This window comes from Notothenia rossii (assembly GCF_949606895.1).
Source record: "Notothenia rossii genome assembly, chromosome: 7".
In the NCBI taxonomy this organism is placed as follows: domain Eukaryota; kingdom Metazoa; phylum Chordata; class Actinopteri; order Perciformes; family Nototheniidae; genus Notothenia; species Notothenia rossii.
In genome coordinates this window covers 38,838,710-38,866,589 of record NC_136905.1, presented here as the reverse complement: position 1 = coordinate 38,866,589, position 27,880 = coordinate 38,838,710, and the positions used below count along the sequence as shown (strand labels likewise).

The following is a 27,880-nucleotide window of genomic DNA, read 5'->3' as shown; positions in this document are numbered from 1 at the left end:
TTTCAGTTGAAATGTTCTATAGTGAGCATTTTATATAGATGGTGAATACAGTTTATTCAAAAGGACGGTATGAGCAAAACAAATAATTTGAACAATAAAGCATGTTCTAGTGAAATCCCATAATACAAGTATGACCCTGAAAAAGAGAAAAATAAGTGACCTTTAACACTCTGCATCTGTTCCCACATAGATCAGTCTGCTAACATTTATCACTATTCTTCAGGTTTAAGGCAAACAAGTGGTTCATTACCTGAAACATGCTTCTTTTTGTATTATGTATAGTTTTCCAGTCCTTGTTTTAAAGTGTTTCCTTGGTTTTCATTTGGGGTGTGCTTTACTATGTGTGAGTATTGCTGTGTCTGTCATAAAGTATTGTCTTCATATTCTATCCTTACACCATCTCAGGGACTGCAGTGTAAATGTGGCATAGATGGTCTCAACACAATTGGGACCAATAAAGTATAGATCTTAAAATTAAAAACCTTTTTTTTTTAAATTTGTGTTAACTTTCAATTCTCACTGGTATCATTGTCCATGCTTTACTGTATTTCTTCTGTTTTGCTTTTATTTTGCATTTTTTATTTTATTTAAAAAATTGGTTTATGTTAATCTATTTTAATTTCTTGTCAGCTTTACTTCAAGGGAATTTCATTAGGATCACTGTTGATGTTTTATCTTGTTCTCTATCTATCTATCTATCTATAGGTTTATTAATGTGTACTATTCCTGTAGCTCATGTCTCTGATAATATGAACACAGGTGTCAATTATTTGCAACATAGACAGGAACAGCTAATGCTGGATGAAGGTCATCATGTCTTCTTCATTCACCCTATACTTAAATGTTGTGCTTCTCTCTCTAATGTCAGCGTATACGCCAGCTTGAGAATAACCTAGACAAGATGAAGGTGAAGATCACTGAGGCTAGGGAAATCCAGACTGCGTACGGACACATTCGTGAGAACCTGCAGCAGGTGAGCACTGAACAGTGCTTTTATTACACTGTCAACCACTGTGTGAAGCTCATCAAACCTTTACTTTAGCAGATACAATAACAAAACTAAAAGGGACACAACTGATGATAACTATCAGTAGCTACCAATACACTCCATGAAAGCAGTATTTTAACAAGCAGCAAAGTAACATAGTAATCAAAAAGCAGTGACTCATTCAGCTGATGTTTGGAATGTGTTCTGAGATCAGGAGGTCCGTGATATATACGGAGTCCTGGAGCAGAAAGAGCAGGCAGTTGCTGTTGGACAGGTAAAGCTGAACAAAGCAAGCAAACAATCCCAGACAGCTGCCGCTGCTGCAGGCTGCACACTGGTAAGCATCACACACACACACACACACACACACACACACACACACACACACACACACACACACACACACACACACACACACACACACACACACACACACACACACACACACACACACACACACACACACACACACACACACACACACACACACACACACACCATCACCAACACACACCTTAGGCCTTGTGTCCATATAGCGTATTTCTTTGTCTCGAAAACGCCTTCTTTGTACGCACTCGTCTTCTTGTCTTTGGTTGAATGTTTTTTTGTTCCCCCCCACAGGACCCCCCTCTGATAAAGGGATGTGGTTTAAAATCATAAAAAGTGTAACTTTTGCATGTAAAGGATTTATGATCTCACACAGTATGGATTGAAGGGAATGTATAACCCTACTTGACTTGATGTAGCCTTGTTTAAACATAGTGGATTAACTGTAAATCAGTCAAGCAGTGTTGAATTCCAAGAGGTGCTCGGGTCTTTTAAAGATTTTCAATGTGATCTTGTCTGTTATTTTTTCCTAACCCATCAGGGCAGGGTGCTTCAGATGGAATGTGAAACAATGGGAAAGAAAAGAGAAATGGATCTTGAGCTGTGTGAACTGAGTGCAGAAGAGAAGGAGCTGAAAAGGCAAATGGAAACTCTGGGACAACTCAGCACCCAGAGGCTCCGAGAGCAGGTCAGAAAGAGAGGGGACTCATCTGAGAGGTAGAACAAGATGGTTTTGGTTTATTAGTTCTTGTCATATTTCATTTTCACATGTAGGACATTCAAGAAGAAGAAGAAGAAGAAGAAGAAGAAGATGAAGAAGAAGAAGAAAAAGAAGTAGAGGAAGAAGAAGAAGAAGCAGCACTTCCTGCTGCAGGTAATGTAACAAAGACCTGCCGCAGCATCGATGCTATAACATGCAGAAGATGATCTTATTACTATCAACCAAATGTCTGCTGCAGTCGTTACATACATTTGAACGATTTTGGAAGTGAAAAACTGAATTTGGTCACTGCGCGCGTATAAAGTATAGAACATGACATATTAATAGTGGCAAGTAGGTGAGATTGACCAACAGCCTTTTCCACTGTCAGCAATCTGGTCTGAAACTGAAGCTACGATCTACAACTAGATACAAACTATACCTAAATCTAGATGTAAAAACTATACTACAACTGCTGAACCTCCCTTTTCCTCATTAGTATTATGGTCTTCCCATTTCTCCATCATGTTGTTCATTTTATTTATTATTTAAATGGCACCAGTGAGGCAGTAACTCTGGGCTCATGCTTTTTTAAAAGCTAAAAGTGAAACATGTGGATTCTCCTAGTACATCAATCTTTTGCAGCATTTTTAAGTGTTATTTAACACGCTTGTTTTACTTTGCAATTATTAATCGTTTTCACAATCTATTGCAAAACAACTCAAAGATGTGTCACAAACAAATCTACTGTATATTCAAATGATGTTCTGCTATGCTGAACATATTCATATCTTACACATTGAACATGACTCAATTTGCGATGGTTACTTGTGGGAGGGGGTTTTGTCTAATAATAATAATAATAATAATAATAGATTTAATTTTATTAGCGCTTTTACAGGTGCTCAAAGACGCTTTACAGATATAGTGAAGAGAAAAGAAAAGAAAGGAACAACAAATACATATATATAGTTAAAGTTAAAGTCAAATAATACAAAAAAAATCACACATTAAAAGCCAGATTGAAGAGGTGAGTTTTTGTGAGTTTTTTTAAGGTGGTGAGGTCAGTGCAGTCTCTGATGGGTTGGGGGAGTGAGTTCCAGAGGGAGGGGGCAGCAACGGAGAAGGCTCTGTCCCCCCAGGTCCGGTGATTGGTGCGGGTGGGGATGGATAGGAGGTTCGGTTCTGATGAGTGGAGGCAGCGGGAAGGGGTGTGGTGGTCTGTGAGGTAGGGGGGGGCCTGATTGTTGAGGGCTTTGTGAGTAATGAGGAGGAATTTGAAGTTGATTCTTTGACGGACCCAGTGGAGGTTCTGGAGGACGGGAGTGATGTGGTCTCGGGAGCGGGTGTGGGTGAGGAGGCGGGCAGCAGAGTTCTGGATATGTTGGAGTTTATTGAGGAGGTTGGATGGTATGCCGTAGAGCAGGAGTGGTCAACCCGCGGCTCTCGAGCCGCATGCGGCTCTTTGCCTAGTTTCATGCGGCTCTTCAGTTCATATCGAATTTTATATGTGTGAGTTTGGGGGAGAGACACTGACTCCTGACTAGTGTTGCACGGTGTACCTTATATAAATAATATATATATTTTCTTTTTAAAAAGTATATATATAGCACCAAATTGCAAATAATCTATAATTACTGTCACTTTTCACATTGAACATGTGCTCTTTTATTAAATAAACTAAACGCTTTCATTTTAAGTTGTGAGTTTAGTGTTTTTGACCCTAATGCTACGTTCACACCGGACGCGATGCGACGTTTGGGGGCGGCGCGATTACATGTAAAGTCAATGCAGAGACACGATCAGACGCAAATTCGCTCCGACAGCGCGCATGAAGCGGTGGACACGGCGCGAATCACGCGATTGAGGCGATTGAAGGGGGCCGCGTCAAGCGCGAGAGTTCAATTTTTTCAACTCGAGCGTCAAATTCACGTGACGCGTTCTCGCGGTGGCCAATCAGCGGTGAGGATCTCAGCCTGCCGTTACTGACGTTCTGTTAGCAGTTAGCACACAGAGATCACAGCTCCTCATATCTGTTCAGAAACTGTACAGAAGTTAAACAAGTACAAACCACAGACTGTCTGTGTCATGGCGAATACAGTCGCTGGTTTATTTATGCCTGTAGGCCGTTGTTATGAGTGTGGAGTGAGCATATAAAACGTTAGCTTAGCCTGGTCGACCCAATCTCCATTCAGAAAACAAGAATTTTAAAAGGTTTTTCACCTGCCGTCTTGTCTGCAGACTTGTCAAGCATTAATTCATGGTTTTTACTAACAGGTATCAGTATGTTGTTACGTCGGCATCATTTAAAAACGTGTATTACAATTTAATCACGGTAAAATATGTTCATTTTGTTGTTACGTATTTTGTTGTTACGTATGTTGTTACGTCGGCATCATTTAGAAAAAAACAAAATACAAAGAATTACAAATAAGAAAAAATATCTGGTGCGTGCTCAACTTTTCTATCACTTCAAATTAACATAGAAATGCCTGTTCAGTTCAAAAAGTAATGAGGTGTTTTTCTTGTTGCTCTGTGCTCCGCCCTGCAGACCAGCAGCGTTACGACGTCTGTGGGGCCTCTCGGAGTGACATGAAGCTGATGGAGGACATGGAGGCTCTGAGGGAGGCTCTGGGCTGCGCTGACGTGCAGGTACAAGTCCAATCACAATCACTGAATCCTCTACTTTAGGACAGAGCAGGCTAACTGTTTCCAGTTTCCAGTTTGAAAGGATAATGTTGTTATGCACATTATCCTGCTTATTATAGGGCTACTTACTGAATCAACTATATGACTTACAATATCAACATAAACATGTTTTTTTAATACTGTCAAAATTATCGCGTTAACGGCGGTAATTAATTTTTTGAATTAGTTGCGTTAAAATATTTAACGCATTTAACGCATGTGCAGAATGGCCCGCCCCATACATCCCACCAGTGGCAGCGCCAGGGTATGGCTGGGGTAGGCTACACCCATACCAAGAAATGGCTTAGCCCCACCATGAAAAATGATGTTAAAGTAAGCAAAATAAAGTCCGCCAACTCGCGCGGAGTAAATTGCACAGACAGCAGTTAGTAAGATTGATTTCAGTAGCCACTTGTCTGGAAATACCGAAGACCACAAACGGTTTTGAAAACTTTTGTCACGTAGTGATCGTCTTCTCAATAGAACATATTTGATCATGTCTTCTGGCCAATCAGAATCAAGATAACGGCGTGGTGTTGTTGCAGGAAATCCCGACGGAGAATACTTTTGCTGTAGTACAGGGGTGCACATAACTGGTACGCAGGTTATGTGCGTAATCTGAAATGCGTACCGTCACTTGTGTCACAAAGCGCATTTGTGTACCGACGTACTTGTGAAGCTTTTCCAGAAGGCGGTTAGATCACCGGACAACAGAGTCGGTCTCCATGTGCACAGACAGGGCTGCTGTTAACGTCGGTCTGTACAACGGAATTGTGCCAAAACTACGCCAACCGGCTGTGGAGTGAGACTCCCCCCCTTCACCGGAGAACTGCGCTAAAACAGCTGATCACAACGTTCACACTCTGTGGTCAAGGAGTACTCCACTAGCCCCGCGTCGACTTTCCTGAAGTACTCCCCCGTTGATAGAAATCAACACGTATTGAATTAAGACCCCACGGTTTGATGATTGATAGGTGTTTGGGCTGTCTTTCATTTTGACACACAGAAAAATGTTATAATAAACATACATACTGTATGTTAAATGGATATATCTGCCTTCTTTCATTTATCTGGCCATTCCCATAACAATATACATAAATAAATGGCATATTTTGGACATAGTTTGAATGGTGATCAATCATGATTCATTTTTAAGCTGTGATTAATCTGATTAAACATTTTAATCGTTTGACAGCCCTAGTTTTTTTATATCTATTTAAAACTCATTATATTGCCCCTGATAAGAAATTAAAAGAAAGAAGAAAAGTGTGTGGATACATCATATCAACTTAAGTAAGTCTTGCTTCTTTAAATATTTTAGATGCTTTTGTTTTGTAACTCTTTGTTCATCTATTAAGACTTCTCATTTGAATTGTGACACACTGCAGATGTGACTATTTTCCACAACAGGTGCATGGTGAATGAAGTCAAGGTCATTCCTATAATCAACATTCTTTTGATCGTGGCCTGTGCTCTGCTGTCTGGCTGTATAATGTATGCCTGTCCTAACAGGAACTGGTCAGCAAGGTGGTGTCGCAGCAAGCCACCCAGAAGCTCCTCCTCTCTGAGGTTACCCGCTGTGAGGAGCTAACTCGGCAGGAGGACGCAGCTCTGACCCAGCTGCACCTGCAGCACGCTGAGCTCAAGTTCAGCAGCAAACCTGCAGCTAGCAGGTACGACTGTGGCTGTGAGGGAGTGTGGTCGTCTTTCAACCAGAAGGTTGTGGGTTCGATCCCAGCCCATGCAGTCAACATGTCGATGTATCCTTGGGCAAGATACTTAACCCTGAGTTGCTCCCGATGGCATGGCCAACGGTGTGTGAATGTGTGTGAATGTTAGGTCCTAGAGTAAGGTACACTGCTCTGTATGAATGGGTGTGAATGGGTGAATGACATGTAGTATGTAAAGCGCTTTGAGGGGTCTTAAAGACTGGATAAAGCGCTATATAAGTACAGTCCATTTACCATTTACGCAGGGGTCAAAAGCACCAGGCATTAGTGTATTATTTAAGTCCCATATTCACATGTGAGTCTTTAGTGTCATATTTAAGGGTCATATTCAAATGTCAGTCCTTAGTGAGAGAGACTTCATTCTGCCCATTTAGACATTACTACACTGGATGTTTACATTGAAAACACTGATCTGCTGTTTCTCTGGATACTTTATATAGAACCTTTACATTTGTGCTCACTTGCAGTTAAGTCAGTCAGTACAACGTTGTAGAAATTCAAATGCTTTATTGTCATATGCACAACAATGCAACACAATAGATAAGACACAAAACAAAGAAATAAAATAAGTAAATAAAATACTGCAATATAAAATGAAATACTTAACAGTAGAATGGAAAAATACTGTATACATTACAGTAATGACAGTATTCAATGTTCAGTGTTCAGACATGTTGCACAGCGATTTCACTGCCATGTTTTTCTCCCTGGGGGACGTGTGGCTGTCCTATATAACGGAATTTTTGTTCAAGGTTTGACGGGTTGAAGGGAGAAATGGAGGCCAAGCTGAATCAGGAAGTGTTCCGTGTCAGACGCCTGCTTGGCGCTCTGCAGCAGTCCCAGGACCTGTTGGCCACTGTGGAGCGGGGGGTCAACAACCTCTACTTCAGAATGAGCTGCGTGCCCGTCCAGGTCCTCTCTAAACTCATTGTTTAAAGATTGTTTAGTACTGTCTTTAAAACAGTGTTGACATGGCACCTGTAATCATTCCTCCTCTCCTTTCTTAACGAGGGACTGCACGTACAAGCCAAAGCTGTTCTACATAATATATCCAGAGAATACATACTTATCTTAATGGAACAACAAAAAATCAACATACCGAAATGATCCAATATGGATATGAAAAGCTATTCTCTCTTCAGAAATAGAACATGTTCTTTAGAAATAAAAAACATTTCATGAAGATCTTTATTGAGGATTCTCACTTCATTCACAATTTATTTGAAAAAGTTCAGCGGTGAAGAACTTCTGTAAAGTGTCCATCGTACGAAATCTCCAAAGATCAGCAGTGGTTGGTGTACACACTTTGAGTCAGAGCAGGATTTATTATATGGATTATATGTCATTTAGAACTACAGTATCCTAATGCTAATGACAGCATGCTAACATGCTCACAAAGACAAAGTGAAAAGGCTGATGGAAGTCCTTAGCTCTGCAGGTACATTATTAAGATGTAAAAAAGTTGACCTTATGGTCTTACAGGACTGACAAACATTTAATAGAAGTGCTTAAAAATAACATTATGGGACTGTATGTCTCCATGTGTTTCTCATCACTTTCTCAAGTCAAATTTGTTAGCTTGTCGTTTATAAAAAAATGTCACATCACACATTTTGACCTGTCATTACAGAGAAAGCACAGGAGAAACAAACTGACGTGTTTAACAAATGTGTTAATCCTCTTTAGGAACTGTCCAGTGCATCCTGTACTGAGAGCTTAGACAAAGTGAAGGACATCAGCAACCGTCTGCCAACCTTACTGCAAAGAGCATCGCAGCACAAAGCTGAGATCAGCTGCCTGGACCAAGAGAGGGTGCCTTAATCCTCTCATGCTTTCCATCTATTGCCATCCTTTCTCTTTTGTAATGTTTCAATGCCTGATGTTTCCCTCACTTGTCTGCTTCCAGCCTCATTGGAAGTACTTGCCAGTAGTTTGATAAGTGCTGAATGTGTTAACCTCTCTGTCTCCTTCCAAAGGTTCACAGTTTGCTTGAGCAGCTCAACCGGATGGAGTCGAGGAACGTCAAAAGACCAAGCACCCCGATACGTAAGTAGCAGGTTTCTATCCTCTTTCTCCGTTAACTGTGGAGTTCCTTTGGTCGTTTTCCTTGTACAATGCTAGGGTCTAAGGACAGAGGGTGTCGTATGCTGTAATCACTATAAAGACACGTGTAATTTGTGATATTGGGCAAAATAAAAAAGGTTTATTGATGATTGATTGAATTTGATTGATTGATACAGCAGGCTATCCGGGGCAGGCGTAGAACATGAACTTGTCTTGGAATCAGGAATTTGACTAAGAATCTTCCTTTGTCCCACAGACTCTCCTGAAGTCAGCGATGATGAAGATGAGTGCTGTCCCTCCCGCGACGAGATAAAGAGCAGCAGCATGAGACTGGTGGAATCGGAGCAGAACAAGTCCAGAGGCAAGAAGAAGCAGTAGACCAGCGACTTACAATAAACAAGAGAACAGACGTTCTGCTTCTGATTGTCCCAGACCCTCAGTGTAATATGAAACCCATTTTCGTTCCTTTTTTATTCTGGACTACATTAACGTGACAGAATGCGACTGGGCCCAAAAGAGTTGATTCTGACTGACCTGTAAGTATAGCAGTATCTTGTTAAAGACCACCCTGCTGCTTCAGGTTCTGGTCATATATCCACAGCTCCTGTCCAACAACCAAGAGAAATGTAAAGCCAGGTATAAGGACGTGGAGGACAGAGCTTTTATTTTTGGAGTCTCTTATCAAATTTAGTCTGTCAATATGTGAAACTGCATGAGATGAGCTTTGAATTCAATTTCAGCTCAAAAGTCTGCATATATACCCTACAGAGGTGAAGTGTTAATATTTTACAATAGAAAGGAAGATAAGGTATAATGATGGGAGGAACAAGGATGCGCCCCCAAATATGTAACGGCCAAAGCATTAAAACAACATTTGTAGCTCACTTTGTCACCCGCAACATATATTTCAAACACCAAACCCGATAGAGTTTACAAAAATATGATATATTTTACATTTGAATTCAAACTAACTTAAATGATACAAGCCTGGAGGACTGGCAGGAAGGAACAAAACGATTACAGAATCATGGGCCAGCCAACCAGTGGCCGTAGGACCCAGAACTTCGTCCCCCCTAAACTACCTAGCATAATACTGGACTACAAGGTCCTCCATACTAATAGAATATACAAAAAGACATGATACATTAAAGACCTAAATCCTTACCAGAGATGGGGTCGTTACTAAAAAAATGTAATATATTACATATTACACATTACTTTAAAAAAAAAGTAATACATTACACTACTGCGTTACTCTCTACATAAAGTAATTTGTTACTTTACTCGTTACTTTACTCGTTACTTTACTCGCCGAGCACGTACGAACTGCGCATGCGTGAGTGGCAATAACTGTCCTTACCAGCAGGCGGCGGTAGTGTGTATTCGTCATTCAAAACAGGCAACAAGCGGAAGACAGAGAAGAAGAACAGACTACGTGATATAAAAAAATAACAAATAGCGTGTGCGTTAGCTTCACCTTAGCATGTGTTCTTTGCAGGTGTTTGTTGAGGTTTGACGTGGTGTTTACAGCAGTGGATAACAGCTTCTGGCCTGGACACAGTTTGCACCTCACCGTCACATTCCTGTCTATTCTTCAGACAAACTCAAAATAATGGGCATAACTCCTCCCCTCGAAAGTTATCGCTGACTCAACCATGTTTATGCAGCACTGCACACGGAGATGTGGACAAGCATATTACGTACATATAAACCTGCGGCCGAAACCCCTCTTGTCTGTCAGTGTGATTATGACTGATTTTAGTAAGTAACGAAGTAACGCGTGTCGGGGCAATGTTAGTAACTGTAGTGTGATTACTGAATTATAAAAGTAGCGCGTTACACTACTCTGTTACCGACAAAAGTAATATTATTACAGTAACGAATCGAATGCCATTTAAGCCAAAATTAAATAAATAAATACATACATAATTAAATAAATACATATATATATATATATAAATATGCCTATGAAATAAATTCTGAAATAAATAAATGAGGCAATAAATATGTATACATGTACATTTAAATACACATTTATTTATTTCATGGGACTTTTATTTCATAATGACACATTTATTTATTTATTTCAAGAGACTTTTATTTCATAATGACACATTTATTTATTTCAAGAGACTTGTATTTCATAATGACACATTTATTTATTTCAAGAGAATCGTATTTCATAATGACATATTTATTTATTTCAGATGACTTGTATTTCATAATGACGCATTTATTTATTTCAGGTGACTTGTATTTCATGATGAGACATTTCCATTCCTTATATGCAAATGAACGGGGTGTGGTTAGCTCACAGATCCAGAGACCCAGACCAAAGCAACAGCACCACAACACTGACTCAATAGCTTTTGTTTCACACTCCAGTACTCTTAAGTGGTTTGCAAACTGCCAATAAACCAAACCGGTTCAAGAACCATTCTTGTGCTTTTCTGGTGCTTAACTGGTTCTTCTCGGGTCTTATCTGGTCCGCCCAATGCTGCTCTTCTGAGAGCAACCGCTCTGACAGCTCTCTCTAGTCTCTACTGGGAAACAGCTAAAAGTCCTTCTGGAGGTAAGCAACGCTACACAATTACACCCAGTCTGAGAGTAAAATATTTCTCGAAGGTTCCTTTTGCTTTCTTACAACGTTAAGTTAATGTTAACGTAACCTTAAGTTTGCTAGGAGGCTATTGTTACGAGCTAGCTATCTTAGCTAACAACAGTTAACAGCTAACGTTTTCTGCAGTTTGTGTTGCCCCTGAAAAACGTGATGTAGTTATTAAGGGTATGTTAAATTAACGTTATTTTACAAGTTGAGAGAGTTAAGTTGTGTTTAAAATCGTCAATGTAATGCACGTTAGAGGTTTTTAGTTGGACATGAAGTTAGCTAACGTTAGCTAACTCTACCAGGTTAGCATGTTAAGCTGTACTTTCTGTGGCAGTTAGCTTAATACAAAGAGGGGTTTTGTGCTTCATTGCAAACTTTTCTTTGTTAATCTACCTGAAACTGTAGGGACAGTTTGTTTCTACTCAACTATACAGACCATTGTTGAGGAGATGCAAAACATACTGTACATGAGTTGGGTCCAACATATACCTTGAGTAATGTTACTTTGCTGCTAAAAATGAAACATCATTATCAGATGAGGACATCAGCAAAGTGTGTGAGTCTGTCAGGGATTTGATCTGCTCTCTGCATGTCGTACACACTGCTCTGGTATTACTTATCTTGTAAAATGTAAGTCTCGCTCTTGTCATCGTTCAGGCTTTGCATTTGAACTCCTATGCTATGACTGGTTGCGGACTTGAAGGGAACGCCTTCCTGAAATCCAGGAAAAAGGTGAGATTCTAATACATTTGAATGCCAAAAGCAAGTTATTGTTTTTAACTTTTTTAATATGATTGTTTTGGGGCATTTCTGTTTTATTGGACAGAGGCAGTAGAGATCTACTGGAAACAGTGGAGAGGGAGGAGATGATATGCAGCAAAAGGCCCAAGCGGATGGTTGCTGCTCCGTGTGGAACGTGTTCTATCAGGTAAAGCGCTTTGGTACCCAGTTATTTATGGTATTGAGTTTGAATTTAGCCTTTGGAATGTAATTTCCAACAGTGCATTATAAAGATTGAAAGATGTAAAGCTTGACATGATTTGGTATTTTACTTAAGAAGGTGTTTGTCCTCCTGTGTTGTCTTATTTCCTTATCTTTCTTTCAGGTGTAACATCTACCAATGCTTGTACATGACAGAGACCTCCTCCACCTCTTTGCTGTCTTGCTAGTCAATCCTTCTGATCAGGTCATTTCCTAAATAGTGGTAAGTTTTACAGTTCAGTGTACGTTAATTGAGCAACTTAATGCTTTACCGCTGTTGAATAAACCCTATATTGCTAGTCATTTTATCAAAACTACGATTTGTAAACTTTTTGATTCCAAATACAATAATCTTTTTGTTTTAATTGTAAAACATATCTTAACATCCATCAGCAATCAATACAACAAATCATCCAACCAGGGCTCGAGCTTAAGGACGTCCCGTCGTCCCGGAGCCGAAAAAAATAGTGTCGGGGAGGATAAAAAATAATTTTGGGACGAATTTGGGACGAGAGTTAAAATAAAAATACCCTGCTAACTCTACTACAAACGGCGATGAAAATGAAACCGACTGCACGTTTTGTGTAGCACACAGTTATTAAACCTCCTTGTCAACATAAACACACACGCACAAAACATTTAGCAACCCGCGAAATACACACACACACACACGTAGCTACAGCTGTGCCCGCAAATTCCTGGCCCGCAAATTTGCGGGTCTAGCTATGTACTGAGTGTGTGTATTTTGCAGGTTGAGTGATGTAAAATGACAATGGTATCCCGTGGAGGAATTCTGAAATGTTTTAAAGTTACATCACAAAAACGCACAGCAGAACCAGACCCTGGAGCGCCGGCCTCTTTATTTACTTACTCCTCTTCATCCCCTATAGAGAGGCGAAGTCCCGCCCATCTACTTCCGACCCATGGGACCCCGGAAGCGGAAAATTATACATTGACGTCAATGGAGAGAGAAAAGTCATCTTTCGATCCCGTTTGAATTGTGCCACGAATGACACATGATGTTTGTCAAATTAAAAGAACATTTTGCAAGTCAAAAAAATAAAAATGTGTCGTAAAACTGTGAAGTTACAATTTTTTTTGTGTGAAACCGCTCAGTGAACTACAGGTCTCTGGTCTCGCACAATACACTTCACCATCACAAAGATGGCTGTCACGTTAGCTAATTTCACCTGTTTCTTTCAGAATGAGGCGAAAAAGTATAAAACGAGGTGAAAATCACTACAAGTCTGGGCATGTTGAGAGCTGTAAATACACGAAAGGGAGCGGTTCTGTAAGAGCCAGCATGCGGGACCGGCTTTACAAGGTTTCAGTGAATAATATGAGTGCAATGTTTAAGGTTAATGTCAGCTAGCTAACAAGGTACACTAACGTGTTTTGTTTTAGCAACTAGTTTTCGAACTTCGTGGTGTCTATGTATGCTGTGGATAACATTAGTGTTCACAAGAACAAGATACACTCCCGTGTTTTGTTTTAGTTGCTCTTCAGATTGAAGTGGCCAGTTTTATATCGACTATATGTGTGATCTCCTTTTTACATCTCGTTGTGTCATTTGAGTTTATTTGCTGTGTGTAGATTCAAGGATTTTGGTTATCTTGTCCAGGGATGCAAACTTGTCACCTTTCGGCAAAATTCTCCGTTTTGAATCCAAAATAGGTCGTTTGTGTGATTCATGTAGATCTGCAATTAAAATATTTTTGGGGTATGGGAGGGGGTCTGGGACCCGGATTAATGTGCGGCTGCGAGCTTTTTTTATATATTATAATGAAGCGCGAGCTGTGTGCTCGAGTCTTCCTGCCTGTCGACTCTGCTCATGATCTATAATAAGCCTCTGCTGCTCGGCTATGATGGTCTATCTTCAGCACCTACATTACCTACGGTGCGTTCGTTAATATTAACTGTGCGTCCGGAGTCATTGTGGCACAGACTGGACCGCTGGTGAACAGCTGTTAGAACGGGCCGTTCAGGTGTTCAGAGTAGAGCTCCCAGTCGGAGCGGCAGAGCGTGATGTGCTCTGAAAAGTTGTTTTTTCCCGTCGCAATATTATCGTTGAGCTAGCTAACTAGCATACATTTACACTATCTGCTAACGTTAGCTTTAGCCTTCGTTTTCTAATCGTTTTTTTCATAGGCTATAAACAGAGGTGGTATAAGTATATATCTTGTACTTGATTAAAAGTAGTAGTAGCCTACTCAGATCGTGTAGGCTACTTGAGTAAAAGTAGAAGTACTCAGATCTTGTACTTGAGTAAAAGTAGAAGTACCAGAGTGTAGGAATACTCTGTTACAGTAAAAGTCCTGCATTCCAAATTTTCCTCAAGTAAAAGTATTATTATCAAAATATAGTGAAAGTAGCGACAGTAAAAGTAGTCATTGTGCAGATTGGTCCATTTCAGAATAATATGATATGTTTTATAATGATTGATCATTAAAGTGTTATCAAAGCTGGTAAAGGTGCAGCTAGTTTGAATGACTTTGTATACTGCAGGGTGGCTTGTGGATTTACTCCAGGTGGAACTAAAGTCTGATTTAACACTTGATTATATTTCACATCATTCATACACATCTGTAAAGTAACTAAAGGTATTAAATACATGTAGAAGAGTAAAAGTACAGCATGTACCTCTGAACTTTAGTGGAGTAGAAGTACAAAGTAGCAAAACATTGAAATATTAAGTAAAGTACAAGTATCTCAAAATTGTGCCCAATTATAGTACTTGTTGAGTTTATGAACTTAGTTACTTTACACCAGTGGCTATAAAGATAGAAAGACTAAGCCTTGCACAGGGGCATGAAAATACATTTTCAAAATGCTCAACAGTGCTGCCAATATTATAAACTGACTGCTACACAATTAAAATAAATGCTTTTTATATATTTCTATTAGATGTGACTCTATGGCGTTTCTGTTATTATTAACACTGCAGCTTTAGTTGTTCTGACTGCTAAAATCCTGTTATTCCTAATTTTAAAGCCGATATTTTGTGGGGTCAGGGGATTCGGATCCTCGTCACCTTTTTCATACCTGATGAGTTTGCATCCCTGTTGTCAATTTGTTTGGTTATCTAGGCCAGTGGTTCCCAACCGGTGTGCCGCGGCACACTGGGGTGCCGCGAGCATTGTCCAAGTGTGCTGCAAAAAAACGTATTTTTATGTTCCACATTTTTTTCTCACTTAATAAACTTCACTTCATATACACTTTATTTTATTACATGTACAATGGAGTTCATAAGCTAATAAAACATATATTGCTCAGATTTAGAAATATTAAACAGCTTAAATTCTCATGATTTACATCAGCCGTCATTGTTTACGGTGTGCAGAGCAGCTTTTTATCCTCGCGCCAAATAATGTCAAGATGGATTGTTACGTAGTGACAATAAATAAAGAAGCACCCCAGCCCTCAACAACACAGGCAGGGATGACAGAACATGATGGAACAGCAGTGCAAAAGAAGTCTAAAATAACATTAATATCAGCCACAAGTTAAACAGCAGAGCTCAGGATGAACTCGCAGAGCTATCTATGGACCGCTCCTTGAAACTGAAGCACGGGGAACTACGTCTGGATATATTTTGGCTGCTTGTGGGACATGAGTATCCATCCCTGTCAGAGAGTGCCATCAAGGTGTTTTTACAGTTTCCAACCTCCGACTTGTGCGAGCTGGCGTTTTCCTCACTCGCATATGTCAAAAACAAGACCCGGACCCGGCTGTCAGTGGAGCAGGACCTCCGTGTTGCGCTGTCAACTACCCCCCACGCATCAAGAGACTCTGCTCACAAAAGCAGGCACAAGTGTCGCACTAGCACCGTGTAACGGTCTGAGAAATGTTTATGTTTGGATGTTATTTTGTGTGCCTTTCTTATAAATGTATGATTTATGATTTAGTCAATCAGTATTATCTGGATAGCGAAATGCAGAATGTTTCATATTTGGGATGTGGTTGATGAGTCACATGACCACAGTCAGGTCAGAGGGCATTGTTTCATCCCTCCAATTTTATTAAGTTATTATTTAATCTAAGTGATCATAGGCCTGCCTCTTTTGAAATCCAAATGTAAAATAATAACTGCATTGATATGTATTCGTGTTTTTACACAGGTAGGCCTACTATTTTCAGCCAAAACAAAGATCCTACTTAGTAGGCCTGTTTATAATATTGAATTCATCATAGAAATGGTGTTGACATTTTTAGTCTGGTTCTTGTTATTATGTGTGAATACATTATTTGTTCTATAAAATGTTCTATTCAATTAAATACACACTTGAAAACCAATTTATGGTGTATTTATGGTTTTTAGTTTAAGCTCTGAAGTGGTTTTTAAATCTACAAAAAGTTGGGGTGCCTTGGGGTCGAGAAATATTTTCAGGGGTGCCTTGGTAAAAAAAAGGTTGGGAACCACTGATCTAGGCACAGCTGTGTGTGACTCCCTCTGATACACTGGTATGTGCTTTCCTAATGTAGAGAGCATTGATTAATTAATAAACTACACACTGACTCTAGATCCTGACCAAATCCTTTTTTGTTGATCAAATGTTTTTCAAAAATGTATTGTATATTATATAACAGCTGCACATCACAGACCGGAGTCTCTGCTACTGTGGACCACGAAGGAGGCGATCATCATCCCCATCCCCAAAGGCCCTGCATGGCATGGAAATCTCCTCCTCCTGGAACAATTCTACACCCAGCATATGCTCCCTGTGTTGGCCAGTAGAGAGGAGGACATTTAAATAAACATACTCTTAACACCCTTGGACTCTGCGTTGTGTTTCGTATGTGTGATGGGGTGTTATGCAGAGGGGAGGAAAACAGGACACAGCAGATTGGGATTGTGGTGGAGATGCTGAGCAGTTATTTAATTGTTGCGTGTAATTATTATTATACTGCGTGCTTCTTAGTTATTCCATCTTTTGCTGTAACATGGATCTGTATGTAACTCTATATTTACTTGTTATCTACCACACTTCCTTCTACATCATACACCATCATTATACATGATGGTGTATATAGGATATATATATTTGTATACATATCTGTAAATTGTATAATTTTATTTTTCGTATTTGGGATTTCTCTTTTGTTCACACAAATACACTTGGCCCTTTCTCTTTTCCATGTGGAAAATGGCAGCTGCATATTCTGCTTTTCTCGTCTGGCTCCCTGTCTGCTCATCTACAATGAGACAATTATATAATTAATTACTAATAATCATTTAAACCTGTTATTACCAATATTTCACAAATTCTTCATGTAAACTTAAGAGCACAGCTGTATGTTGAGTGTCAACTTTGCTTGGTTCATCTTACTGGGGGGCAGCTACATGGATGTCGGTGCAGTCCACAATAATTTTGCAGTTGAAGGCAGAATGAATTTATTATTGACTCAGAATGAAGCACAACTTAATGTCATACAATACATTGACTTTATTTGTAATTGTGTAAAAAAATATGAATATTGATTAGCAAGAAGGACCTGCAGGAACAGAGAATGGTGATGGATGGAGCTGGGAAGAGAGAAGAATAAAGAAAACAGATCAACTTTATTATCGGATATTAAAAATTCAATTTCAAAACAAGTTGCCACTCCTACAGTTTTCTAGTATGTAAAGATGATTTCACATGACCAATGCAAAATATCACACTCAATACATGTGTGTCTCTGGGGGGTGCATTGTGCCTTTGATGTATATAAATAATATACCATAACCAAATACTATTACGTACAGTGGAAATCAGGTTGCCAGAGCAGGTCAGTCCAGTGTGCATGTTCCTCAGGGTCTCAGCAGTTACAGGTGAGGTAAAGAAAATAAAAGACAAAAAGGTCAGTAACAACACTTTAAAGTAACAACACTGAATAATTATCTATTTTAATAATTTTCTCTCAGTAATCTCTCAACTACTGTCTTTCCAACAAACAGATTGACTCTCACTATCATCACAATGAAACACGTCCAGAAGAATGTCATACAAAGCTGCCTGTCTTCCTTCCTTCGACTCTCCCTGAACTGCCTGATCTTTTAATGTTCAATGTTAACCATTTGTGCAGATAGCATTAAGTAGAAAATATGCTAATGTAGCATTAGCCTACCTCCCGCCCCCTTAGCACCTGGTGGAGGGGGCGATAGGCTACTCTTCAAATGTTTCACAAAATACTTACCATCATGACTACTCTTACTGTTTAACATTTTTGGTTTACTTCATGTTAAGGCTAATACAAATGACAAGGCTAAGTAATGTAATGTAATGCTAACTAACATGCTCGCTATAGCTAGGTAGCTAACTTGACTATGTTCCATGCAAAACATGTATATTACCTGATATGTTTGGTCCAACGACTCCTGGTCCTTTCATAAGACGGGAAGCGATAGAACGAGCAAGTGGTATGATCTCTTTTGTGATTACAACCTGGTACAAAGCACACAGGCATATTGTAAAAGTGCATTTATTGGAGCAATCTCTTATATTTATTGGAGGGAATAAATCAGTCTTCTTCTTCCTCTTTGCTTCGCGAGTCGCAACCAGTCTTCTTCTTCTTCTTCTTTTCTTTAATGGCGAATCGCTTCCACGTGGAGCATATATCGCCACCTACTGTCTAGTTATTACATGTTCATATTACATCCTTGTCCTCAGACCAGTGCTTTTGAGGAATTTGAAGATCAGCTTGTTTGCTTCATTTCTTGATTTACTTTCAGATATTGCCTTGAAATCCATGTCCTTGATGTTGAGTTGTTCCAGTGCAGTTTTCAGAATTAATCTTTGTCTGTTATAATCCGGGCAGCTAAAAAATACATGATGTATTGTCACTGGTTGTTGGCAACTATCACAATTGCCATTTGGATGTTTTCCAATCAGATGCAGTGATGAGTTTAGTCCAGAGTGTCCCAATTTTATCCTGCTGTTAATGCTCTGTTCTCTTCTACTACTCCCCCACGTGCTTCCTGTTCCTACTTCCCTTTGTATCTGATATAAATGTCTTCCTTTGGTGTTACTGTCCCATAGTTTTTGCCATTGTTGCTTGATAACCACTTTTGTAAAAGATTTGACTTCTGCTCTACTGATGGGTACCATAATATCAATCTGGTTTGCTTTCAAACCACATTTTGCCAGTTGATCCACTACTTCATTCCCTCTAATACCCACATGTGCTGGAACTCACACAAATTGAACAACAATTCCCAGATGAACTAACCTAAACATGCTTTGTAAAATTTCATGTAAAATATTCTGACGACATTCTGAAGAGAAGTTGTTTATACTCTCCAGAGCTGCACTGGAGTCAGAGCAAATGACCACTCGCATTGGCTGTATTTCCTCTACCCACTGAAGTGCTAGAGAGATAGCCATCATCTCTACTGTATATACTGCAATGTGATCACTTGTACGCTTTCCCACTTTGACTTTTAACTCAGGAACATAAAATGCACAACTAGTTCGAACATTTTCTGGATTTTTGGATCCATCAGTAAATATTTGTATAAACTGCCCATATTGTTCATGTAGAATAGTGTTCACATAAGCCTGTACATTGAATTTGTTTTTCATTGCATGTACCCGTTTCACTAGTGACAAATCTACTATAGGTTGAGGTAGCAACCATGGTGGAACAGCTGATAACAACACCGTCGGACTAATATTCCATTCTGTAACTTTGAATTCCTTACATATTTCCGAAACACAAAAACTAAAACTTTCTTTTTTTATTTTGTTACTTTCCCAACTTGTTTGTACAGTTTGTTTAGTAGGGTGAGTATCTTTATGACCCTGTAGATTTGCCCAGTAATTAACAATTAACTGCTTTCTCCTCAAAGAAATAGGTACTTCTCCGACCTCTACCTGAAGTGCCGACACTGGTGTAGATCTTACTGCCCCACAGCATATCCTTAGTGCTTGTGCCTGGACTCTATCTAATTTTTGAAGAGAAGAATATGCAGCTGACCCATACACTATTAGTCCGTATTCTATGGCTGATCTTATTAAGGCCGTGTATACGTTCCTCAAAGCAGCTTTATCAGCCCCCCACTTAGTGCCTGCCAAGCACCTCATAACATTTAAAACCCTTTTACATTTATCTACTACTTTATCAATGTGAGTTCTCCATGTGACTCTCTCGTCCAACCATATTCCCAGAAATTTAAATGTCTTCACTTTCTTTAGATCTTGTCCATAAAGTTTTAACCTAACCTCCTCACCTATCCTTTTCCTCGTAAAAAATAAAGTTTCAGTTTTTTCCACCGACAATCTAAACCCCCATGTCACAGACCACTTTTCAATTTCCGTAATGGCTTCCTGAATCTTAGCTACAATATATTTTACATTTCTGCCCCTTTTCCAAATAGCTCCATCATCTGCAAAAAGTGACTTACCAATATCAGATCCTACTTGTGTATATATATCATTGATCATGATAGAAACTAAAAGAGGACTGATGACACTCCCCTGCGGGGTTCCATTTTCAACTTCATGCCTGCGAGAATATGACTTGCCAACTCGGACTCTGATGGCACGGCCAAACAAAAAATCCATAATCCAATTATATACATTACCTCCCAGACCCATAATGTCCAGTTTTATTAATAATCCTTCCTTCCACATCATATCGTAAGCTTTATCCACATCAAAGAATACAGCTACAACACACTCCTTGTTCGCTTGGGCTTTCCTGACTTCAGACTCCAGGCACAGCGGTGGATCTAAAGTACTCCGCCCTCTTCTAAACCCACTCTGATAAGGAGTCATTAGTTCATTTTTCTCAATGTAGTATGTTAGCCTTTCTGTTATCATTCTTTCCATAACTTTACACAAGTGTGATGTCAGAGCTATAGGTCTATAACTGCCTGGACTGGTTGGATCTTTCCCAGGTTTCCTAATAGGAATAATGACTGACTCTTTCCATATTATTGGCAGCTTCCCTTTCTCCCAGATCTTATTGTACATAAGTGACGGCAAATGCTGCGGCTGCAATGCATTGTGGGGCACCAAGATGACAGCACGTTGATTTGTTTTCTGTCTCTGTTAGTGTTTGTCTCATCCTCTTTCTTCTTGTGCATACTGACATTTTATAATTTTTATTTAGCTTTTTAGACCCGTTTTTAAATTGGTCTGCTGCGCTTTTAAAAACGTTTTAAAAGCTTGAGTTTTTGGGCTGTTTTGTGCCGGTGCCTCGCTGTGACTGGATTGTTTGCTCTCTGCCTGAGCTTTCGCTCCTTCGGACTCTGGATTGCTGTCTGTCCTGCCGTGCTGTCGGGGGCTGATGCACCTGAGCTGCGGATTCACCTGAGCTGCGGATCCTGAATTGGGTGTGTTAAGGCACTATGTTGCCTAAAGCTACCCTTGTGTTCGCTTTCTTCCTGGGATTAATTGTCAGACCGCATGTCGGCAAAACTGACGGGTTGCCTCCCAGCAATATCTCTATTCACTTCGGACTTTCAGATGGTGGAACCTCTGGAGCGCTGACTCCATCGGATAGTTTTTACCAAAAGCTGATGTTTCATGGCACGAAATGCGCTCTCCCGTTTGCCCTATTTACTCTGGACTCGCTAATATCGAAGGATTGGAGCAGCCCCGCCCCCCCGAGGAGCGACGCGTCCAGAGCCCATGTGAAAAAGTCATCTTCCAGACTGTTAATATTGTTACTGCTACTACTCTCTGGTAACGTTAACATTAACCCTAGTCCTGAGTGTTTCTCTGCTTCCTTGCATAATTTGCCAACTCCGAATGAGTTTAGCTGTAGGCAAGGATTGGGTTTTCTGCATGTTAATGCTAGAAGCCTAGTGCCCAAATTAGATGTTTTCAAGACCTGGTTTTTAGTTGCTAAACCTGATATTGTTGTAGTTTCTGAAACCTGGTTAAAACCGTCTGTCACTGACACTGTTATTCACATTGATGGATATAATGTATTCAGAACGGATCGTAAGGGCAGAGCTGGTGGTGTTGCAATATACACTGCTGAGAAACTACAGTGCTCAGTCCTTCACTCTATTTCAATTCCAAGGCAATTTGAGTTGCTAGCAGTCCAAATAACTATAGCAAATGCTCCTCTCACTGTTATTGGCTGTTATAGGCCTCCATCGGCCATCATGGATGCAACTACTAGCCTTACTGAATTGTTGTCTATGTTTTCTTCTGAAATCATATTAATGGGTGATTTAAATTGGGACTGGTTGAGTGATAAATCTTCACAGTTTAAGCAGGTTTGTGATTCTTTGAACTTAACTCAGCTTATTGATAGTCCCACTAGAATAAACCCTGCCAAACCCAATAACGATACCCTTATAGATGTCATTCTAACAAATGCAGCTCATAAGTATGTGTCTGTTGGTGTTTTTCCTAATGATATCAGTGACCATTGCACTATTGCTTGCGTTAGGAGCACTAAGTTGCCCAAAGCCAAGGGCCTTATTGTCCTCAGGCGCTGCTTCAAACACTTCTCTGAGCAGGCTTTCCTACACGATCTGGCGGAGGTTAAATGGCACATCATAGCGTTAATTCCATCTGTTGATGTTGCCGTCCAATTTTTTATTGATCACTTTTTATCGATTATTAATAGACATGCCCCCCTTAGAAAATTCAGAGTCAAGAATAGGAACACTCCATGGTTTACTAGAGAACTATCTGATCTAATTCATGATCGAAATAAGCGATGGTCTTTAGCTAGAAAGTCTAACACTAGTGATGACTGGCTTCTTTTTCGTGTCCTCAGAAATAAATGTTCAGCCCTTATTAAAAAAGCTAAAACTGATTACTATCTGAGCTTAACCACTGATTGTTTTAATGACCATTCTAAGTTCTGGAAAACAATTAAATCACTTCAGAACAAGAAAGTTTCTAGTTTCCCACAAAAACTGAAGGTCAGTGATTATTTTATTTCAGATTCAGATGGTATGTCTAATGCTTTCAATGCTCACTTCAAAAAGGCTGGTCACATTTTTGATGAGCAAAGTCATGACTCTCTAAATCAGGGATGGGCAACTTTGAGGATAGTGAGGGCCAAAAAAAAATGTCCTCACTACCAGAGGGCCACTTCGTGACCATTCACTTCCATCGGCAGGATACTATATCCACAACATTTAAATAACCAACTTTAGCTACTAATTTAATGAAAATAACTAAATATGTATAAGCAATAAATGTTTATTGTACCAAACACCAACACTGAGTTTAACAACGAATATTCATCTTTGTATTGTGTTTCTATGCTTCCCTCACATTCCATACATAAAACCAAGAACATATGCATTTTTCTGAACTTCACCCACAGCTGGATCAGTGAGCTATACTCTTAATGAGATACTTGTGGCCTCTCCTGCTGCTGCACAATAGACTGAATGTCAATCTCAACATTTGTACATCCGATTTGCATGAGATGGAACAGTGTCTCATCTGTCAGTCTGTTTCTCTCCCTTGACTTGATGTGCTTCATCATAGAGAAGTTGCTCTCGCAGATGTAAGTGCTGCCAAACATGCTGGCCATTGAGAGCGCAAAATCCCTGAGGAGTGGAAAGCGGGACTCGGGTAGCAGTCTCCAAAAGGAAATTCCCCTCTCCTGGCGCTTTGCTAGAAAGGGGTCTGACTGTAGTTCGCACATTTCAAGCTGCAACTCAGGGGGCTGCTCGATGATTGTAGCCGAGAGGGGGTTAGTGAATAACTCGATGCGTGGCTGCATGGTGTGGAAATCTTGAAAGCGCTTCTTAAACTGCTGCTGCAGTGCTTCTATGTCGGCTCTGTACTTGGGTAATGTTTTCTCACATTCGGGGGCATCTTTGCGCATCTCTTCACATGACGGGAAGTGCGCCAGATTAGGACGGTCGGCTGAAAATCCGTCTTTAAACAGAGTCAGTTTAGTAACAAATGCGTTCATGTGCGCATATAGATCCGACACGGTTTGGCATCTTCCCTGTAACCGCATATTCAGGTGATTAAGATGCGAGGTAATGTCCGTAAGGAAAGCCATGTCGAGAAGAAAATCTGTATTCCTGAGTTTTGCGCAGTACGCACTTGTATCACATTGGATGGTGTCCTCCAAGAACACAGGGATTTCTGCGCGTAGCGCAAAAAACCTCTCCAAGCATTTTCCACGGCTCATCCACCTTATCTCTGTGTGCATCTGTAAATCACCGTACGCGGCGTTCACTTCATCCAAAAAGGCTATAAACTTCCTGTGATTGAGAGACCGGTTCCCTCCTCGAATGAGATTAGTAGTCTTGGTAACTAAATCCATGACATGGCTAAAGTTCATTGATTTGGCACACAGAGCCTCCTGCAACATCAAAACGAAATTTGATTTAGCCTGATTTTTTTTTTTATAAAGAATGCCCAGATTCAAAACCATTAGAATAGCTAACAATAATGTTACCCACCTGATGTATGATGCAGTGCAGTATTGGACAGTCAACGCCACTCTGGCGGAGGAGGCCGGCGAATCCAGTGCGCTTTCCTTGCATGGCTGGCGCACCATCGGTAACAACAGCTGAGAGCTTGTGAAATCCTCCGTGCGCACTTACAACATTTTCAACAGCGGCGAAAATATCTTGTCCTTTGGTAGTGCCATGCAAAGAAGCCAGTTTCAATAACTCCTCGTGCACTTCAAAGGAACTGTTAATGGCCCGTGTGTAGATGAGAAGCTGGCTCACATCAGTCACATCAGTGCTCTCATCCAACGCTAAGGAAAAGTATGCACAGTCATGCATGACTTGTTTTACCTTTTGTTCGACATGATTTTATATATCAAATATTCTTTGTGTCACTGTCCGACGGGACAAAGAGACGGTTTCAAAGTTTTTAGCCATGTTGTCATCTCCGAATGCTTTAGCCATCTGGACTGCACAACTCTTCACCATTTCGCCGTCAGACAGGGGCTTCTTAGCTTTAGCAAGCTCAAGGGAAACGGCATAAGACGCCGTGAGAGACGATTGCTGTGTAGTCGTGGCTCTGGTAAAAAAGTTCTGCTGCTGGCATATTTTCACTTTTAGGTCAGCAACGATGGCGACTCTGGCAGCTCCTGTGTGCTTTTCATATTTGTCTTTATGGGTGCTGTTGTAGTGGCGACTTAAATTGTAGTCCTTCATTGCCGATTTAGTTTCAAGACACACCAAACACATAGGTTTGCCTTTGAATTCTGTAAACAGATAATCTATTTCCCATTTTGGCTGAAAGAGACGGTTTTCTAGGTCCAGTTTTCTTTTTTGGGCGCTCATGTTTCTTTTCCCGCTAACGGAGGAAAGCCGCGAGGTAAACAGAAGACAATATACACTTGGCTGCAGGCCTCATGAATTTGGGGGGAGCGCCCTCTAGCGGTGAATATTATTAATTACAAGTGGGGTCTGGTTCAAATGATTTGCTTGTTTACAACTGTGAAACCAATATATTTTTGTAAATTGACTCGCGGGCCGCACAAAGTGAGGGCGGTGGCCACATGCGGCCCGCGGGCCGCCAGTTGCCCATCCCTGCTCTAAATGGTCGTACTCACAGCCCTAGTCAAGAGATGAGCTCCCCTGTTTTTGATTTTGCTTCTTTCTCGGTCTCTGAAGTCTTACAGGGTTTGCACTCAATTGATCCTAAAAAGTCTGCCGGGCCTGACGGCCTCGACCCATTCTTTTTCAAAATTGCAGCTCAGATTATAGCACAACCAGTAACTGATATTTGTAATCTCTCCCTGTCCACTCACACACTGCCAGCTCTGTGGAAGCAAGCTCTGGTATCGCCCCTCTTGAAAGCTGGTGATCCCACTGAGTTAAATAATTATCGTCCTATCTCAAATCTTTCTGTGTTATCAAAGATTCTTGAGTCCCTAGTTTCTACTCAGCTAAAACTTTTTTTAAATTCACACAACATCCTTAACCCTATGCAATCTGGATTCAGATCAAAGCACAGTACTGTGACTGCCAGTCTGAAAGTCTTAGATGATATCAAGGCTGCTTTGGATAACAAATCTGTTTGTGTTGCATTGTTTATTGACCTAGCCAAAGCATTTGATACTGTAGATCACCACATTATGTCTAATGTTATGTTGGTGTCTCGTTTCGGTCATAATGCCATTTGTTGGTTTCAGAGTTATCTAACCGACCGTACTCAATGCGTCAGGTTGGGTAGCACTGTCTCTGACCCTGTCACCTTGGAGAAGGGCGTTCCACAGGGCTCTATTTTGGGGCCTTTGCTCTTTTTATTATATGTAAACAATATTTGTAATCAGATGCAATTTTCTACCTATCATATGTATGCTGATGACACTATTGTATATTCATGTGCTCCTTCTCTGGACATGGCCGTTTCCAATTTAAAATCTGATTTTATCACGCTGCAGCATGCACTTCTTGATTCCAAACTGCTTTTGAACAGTAAGAAAACCAAAGCAATGCTTTTTGGTCCCAAGTCAGCGTCCTCTTGCCTCTCCATTGACACCCTTGATGGCGTCTCTGTGGAGTTTGTTGATATCTACAAATATCTTGGCTTTTGGTTGGACAGTAATCTGAACTTCAAACACCATATCGAAGTTCTAACAAAGAAATTGAAATTCAGTCTTGGCTTCCTTTACAGACTTAAATGTTGTTTTTCAACTTCATCCCGTAAAAGGTTGGTCTCTGGCTTATTCCTGTCCCAGCTGGACTACGGTGACACCATTTATAGATTTGCCTGTCCCACTGTCTTGGCCAAACTTGACCCACTCTACCATGCTGCACTGCGTTATATATCAAATGCACCCTATAGGACTCATCATTGCACACTGTATAGCCTAACTGGATGGTCCTCACTCACTATGCGTAGGATGCAGCATTGGTTTTTATTAATGTATAAAGCCATTTTAGGAAATCTTCCACTCTACATATGTGCCAGATTTGCTCCAGTTTGTGACTTTTACAACCTCAGATCCAGTGCCTTGATACGGTTCCAGGTTCCTGCTGTGCGGACTGAGGCTGGAAAAAGGAGTCTCTTTTATTATGGTCCTTGGTCTTGGAATGACCTTCAATCACGCCTCAAACTGACGGCACTTGTTTCTATAGCCTGTTTTAAATTGAAGTTGTCAGAAGTCCTTACCACCAGCTGCTCTTGCAGTAATAAGTAGTGCCTTTCTTACTGTCCTAATGTGCACAATGTAGTAACTGCTTTTTTTCGTCTTTTGTTTTCTTAGTTATGTTCTCTGTATTTTATATGTTTGTGTTATGTGTTATGTGTAACGTTGCTGCCTTCTTGGCCAGGTCAGCATTGTAAATGAGATTTTATCTCAATGCTTTTTATCTGGTTAAATAAAGGTTAAATAAAAAAATAAAAAATAAACATCTCCAGCAGCTTTCCTAATGCAAAATCACTTAATTTGGTCAACATTATATAACATACATTATCTTTCCCAGGAGCAGTCATTTTACACTTACTTAATGCTCTTCTCAACTCTTGAATAGAGAAAGGTATATTTACAACACTCTGCGACGAATGTCTTTCTTCATATACATTAGGATGCTCATCTAACACTTCCTGCCTCCTGATCTTACCTTCTTCTGTCAAATTTTCCGAAGAATGAACTTTGACAACATTTTCAGCTAGAATTTCTGCCTTCTCCAAAGCACCAGTGGCAACTTCCCCTCCAATATCTAATACTGGCAGGTTACTCTGATGTCTTATTCCCCTCATCTTCTTAATCATTCCCCATACTTTATCTAATGGTGTAGTTCTCCCAATACTTGAACAGAATCCTCTCCAGCACTCCCTTTTTGCTCTTTTAACAATGTTCCTTACCTGAGCCTGTGCCTTTTTATATTGTAATAAATTATGTAATGAATGTGT

General features: G+C 40.2%; 2 protein-coding genes across 11 annotated transcripts in view; one reads left to right on the top strand and one right to left on the bottom strand.

The window, feature by feature from the left end:
• LOC307013011 (coiled-coil domain-containing protein 183-like) overlaps nt 1-27,880 on the top strand; it is a 50,607-nt gene that overhangs the window by 12,064 nt on the left and 10,663 nt on the right. For 4 of the 10 annotated variants that reach the window (XM_079640245.1, XM_079640243.1, XM_079640244.1 and 1 more), the window contains 10 exons: nt 869-973; nt 1,203-1,325; nt 1,857-2,003; nt 2,090-2,189; nt 4,567-4,667; nt 6,216-6,376; nt 7,186-7,345; nt 8,120-8,245; nt 8,410-8,479; nt 8,754-8,858. In XM_079640245.1, coding sequence (XP_079496371.1) covers nt 869-973; nt 1,203-1,325; nt 1,857-2,003; nt 2,090-2,189; nt 4,567-4,667; nt 6,216-6,376; nt 7,186-7,345; nt 8,120-8,245; nt 8,410-8,479; nt 8,754-8,858 — 1,198 coding nt within the window. The other 6 variants (XM_079640248.1, XM_079640247.1, XM_079640246.1 and 3 more) reach the window with 6 other exon arrangements.
• Nucleotides 20,394-26,972, bottom strand: LOC307013887 (general transcription factor II-I repeat domain-containing protein 2A-like). Its single transcript, XM_079641491.1, has 2 exons — nt 24,463-26,972; nt 20,394-24,362 (listed from the first exon to the last, which is right to left on the bottom strand). The coding sequence occupies exons 1-2, from the start codon at nt 24,790-24,792 to the stop codon at nt 23,385-23,387; spliced, it is 1,308 nt and encodes a 435-aa protein (XP_079497617.1). The 5' UTR covers nt 24,793-26,972; the 3' UTR covers nt 20,394-23,384.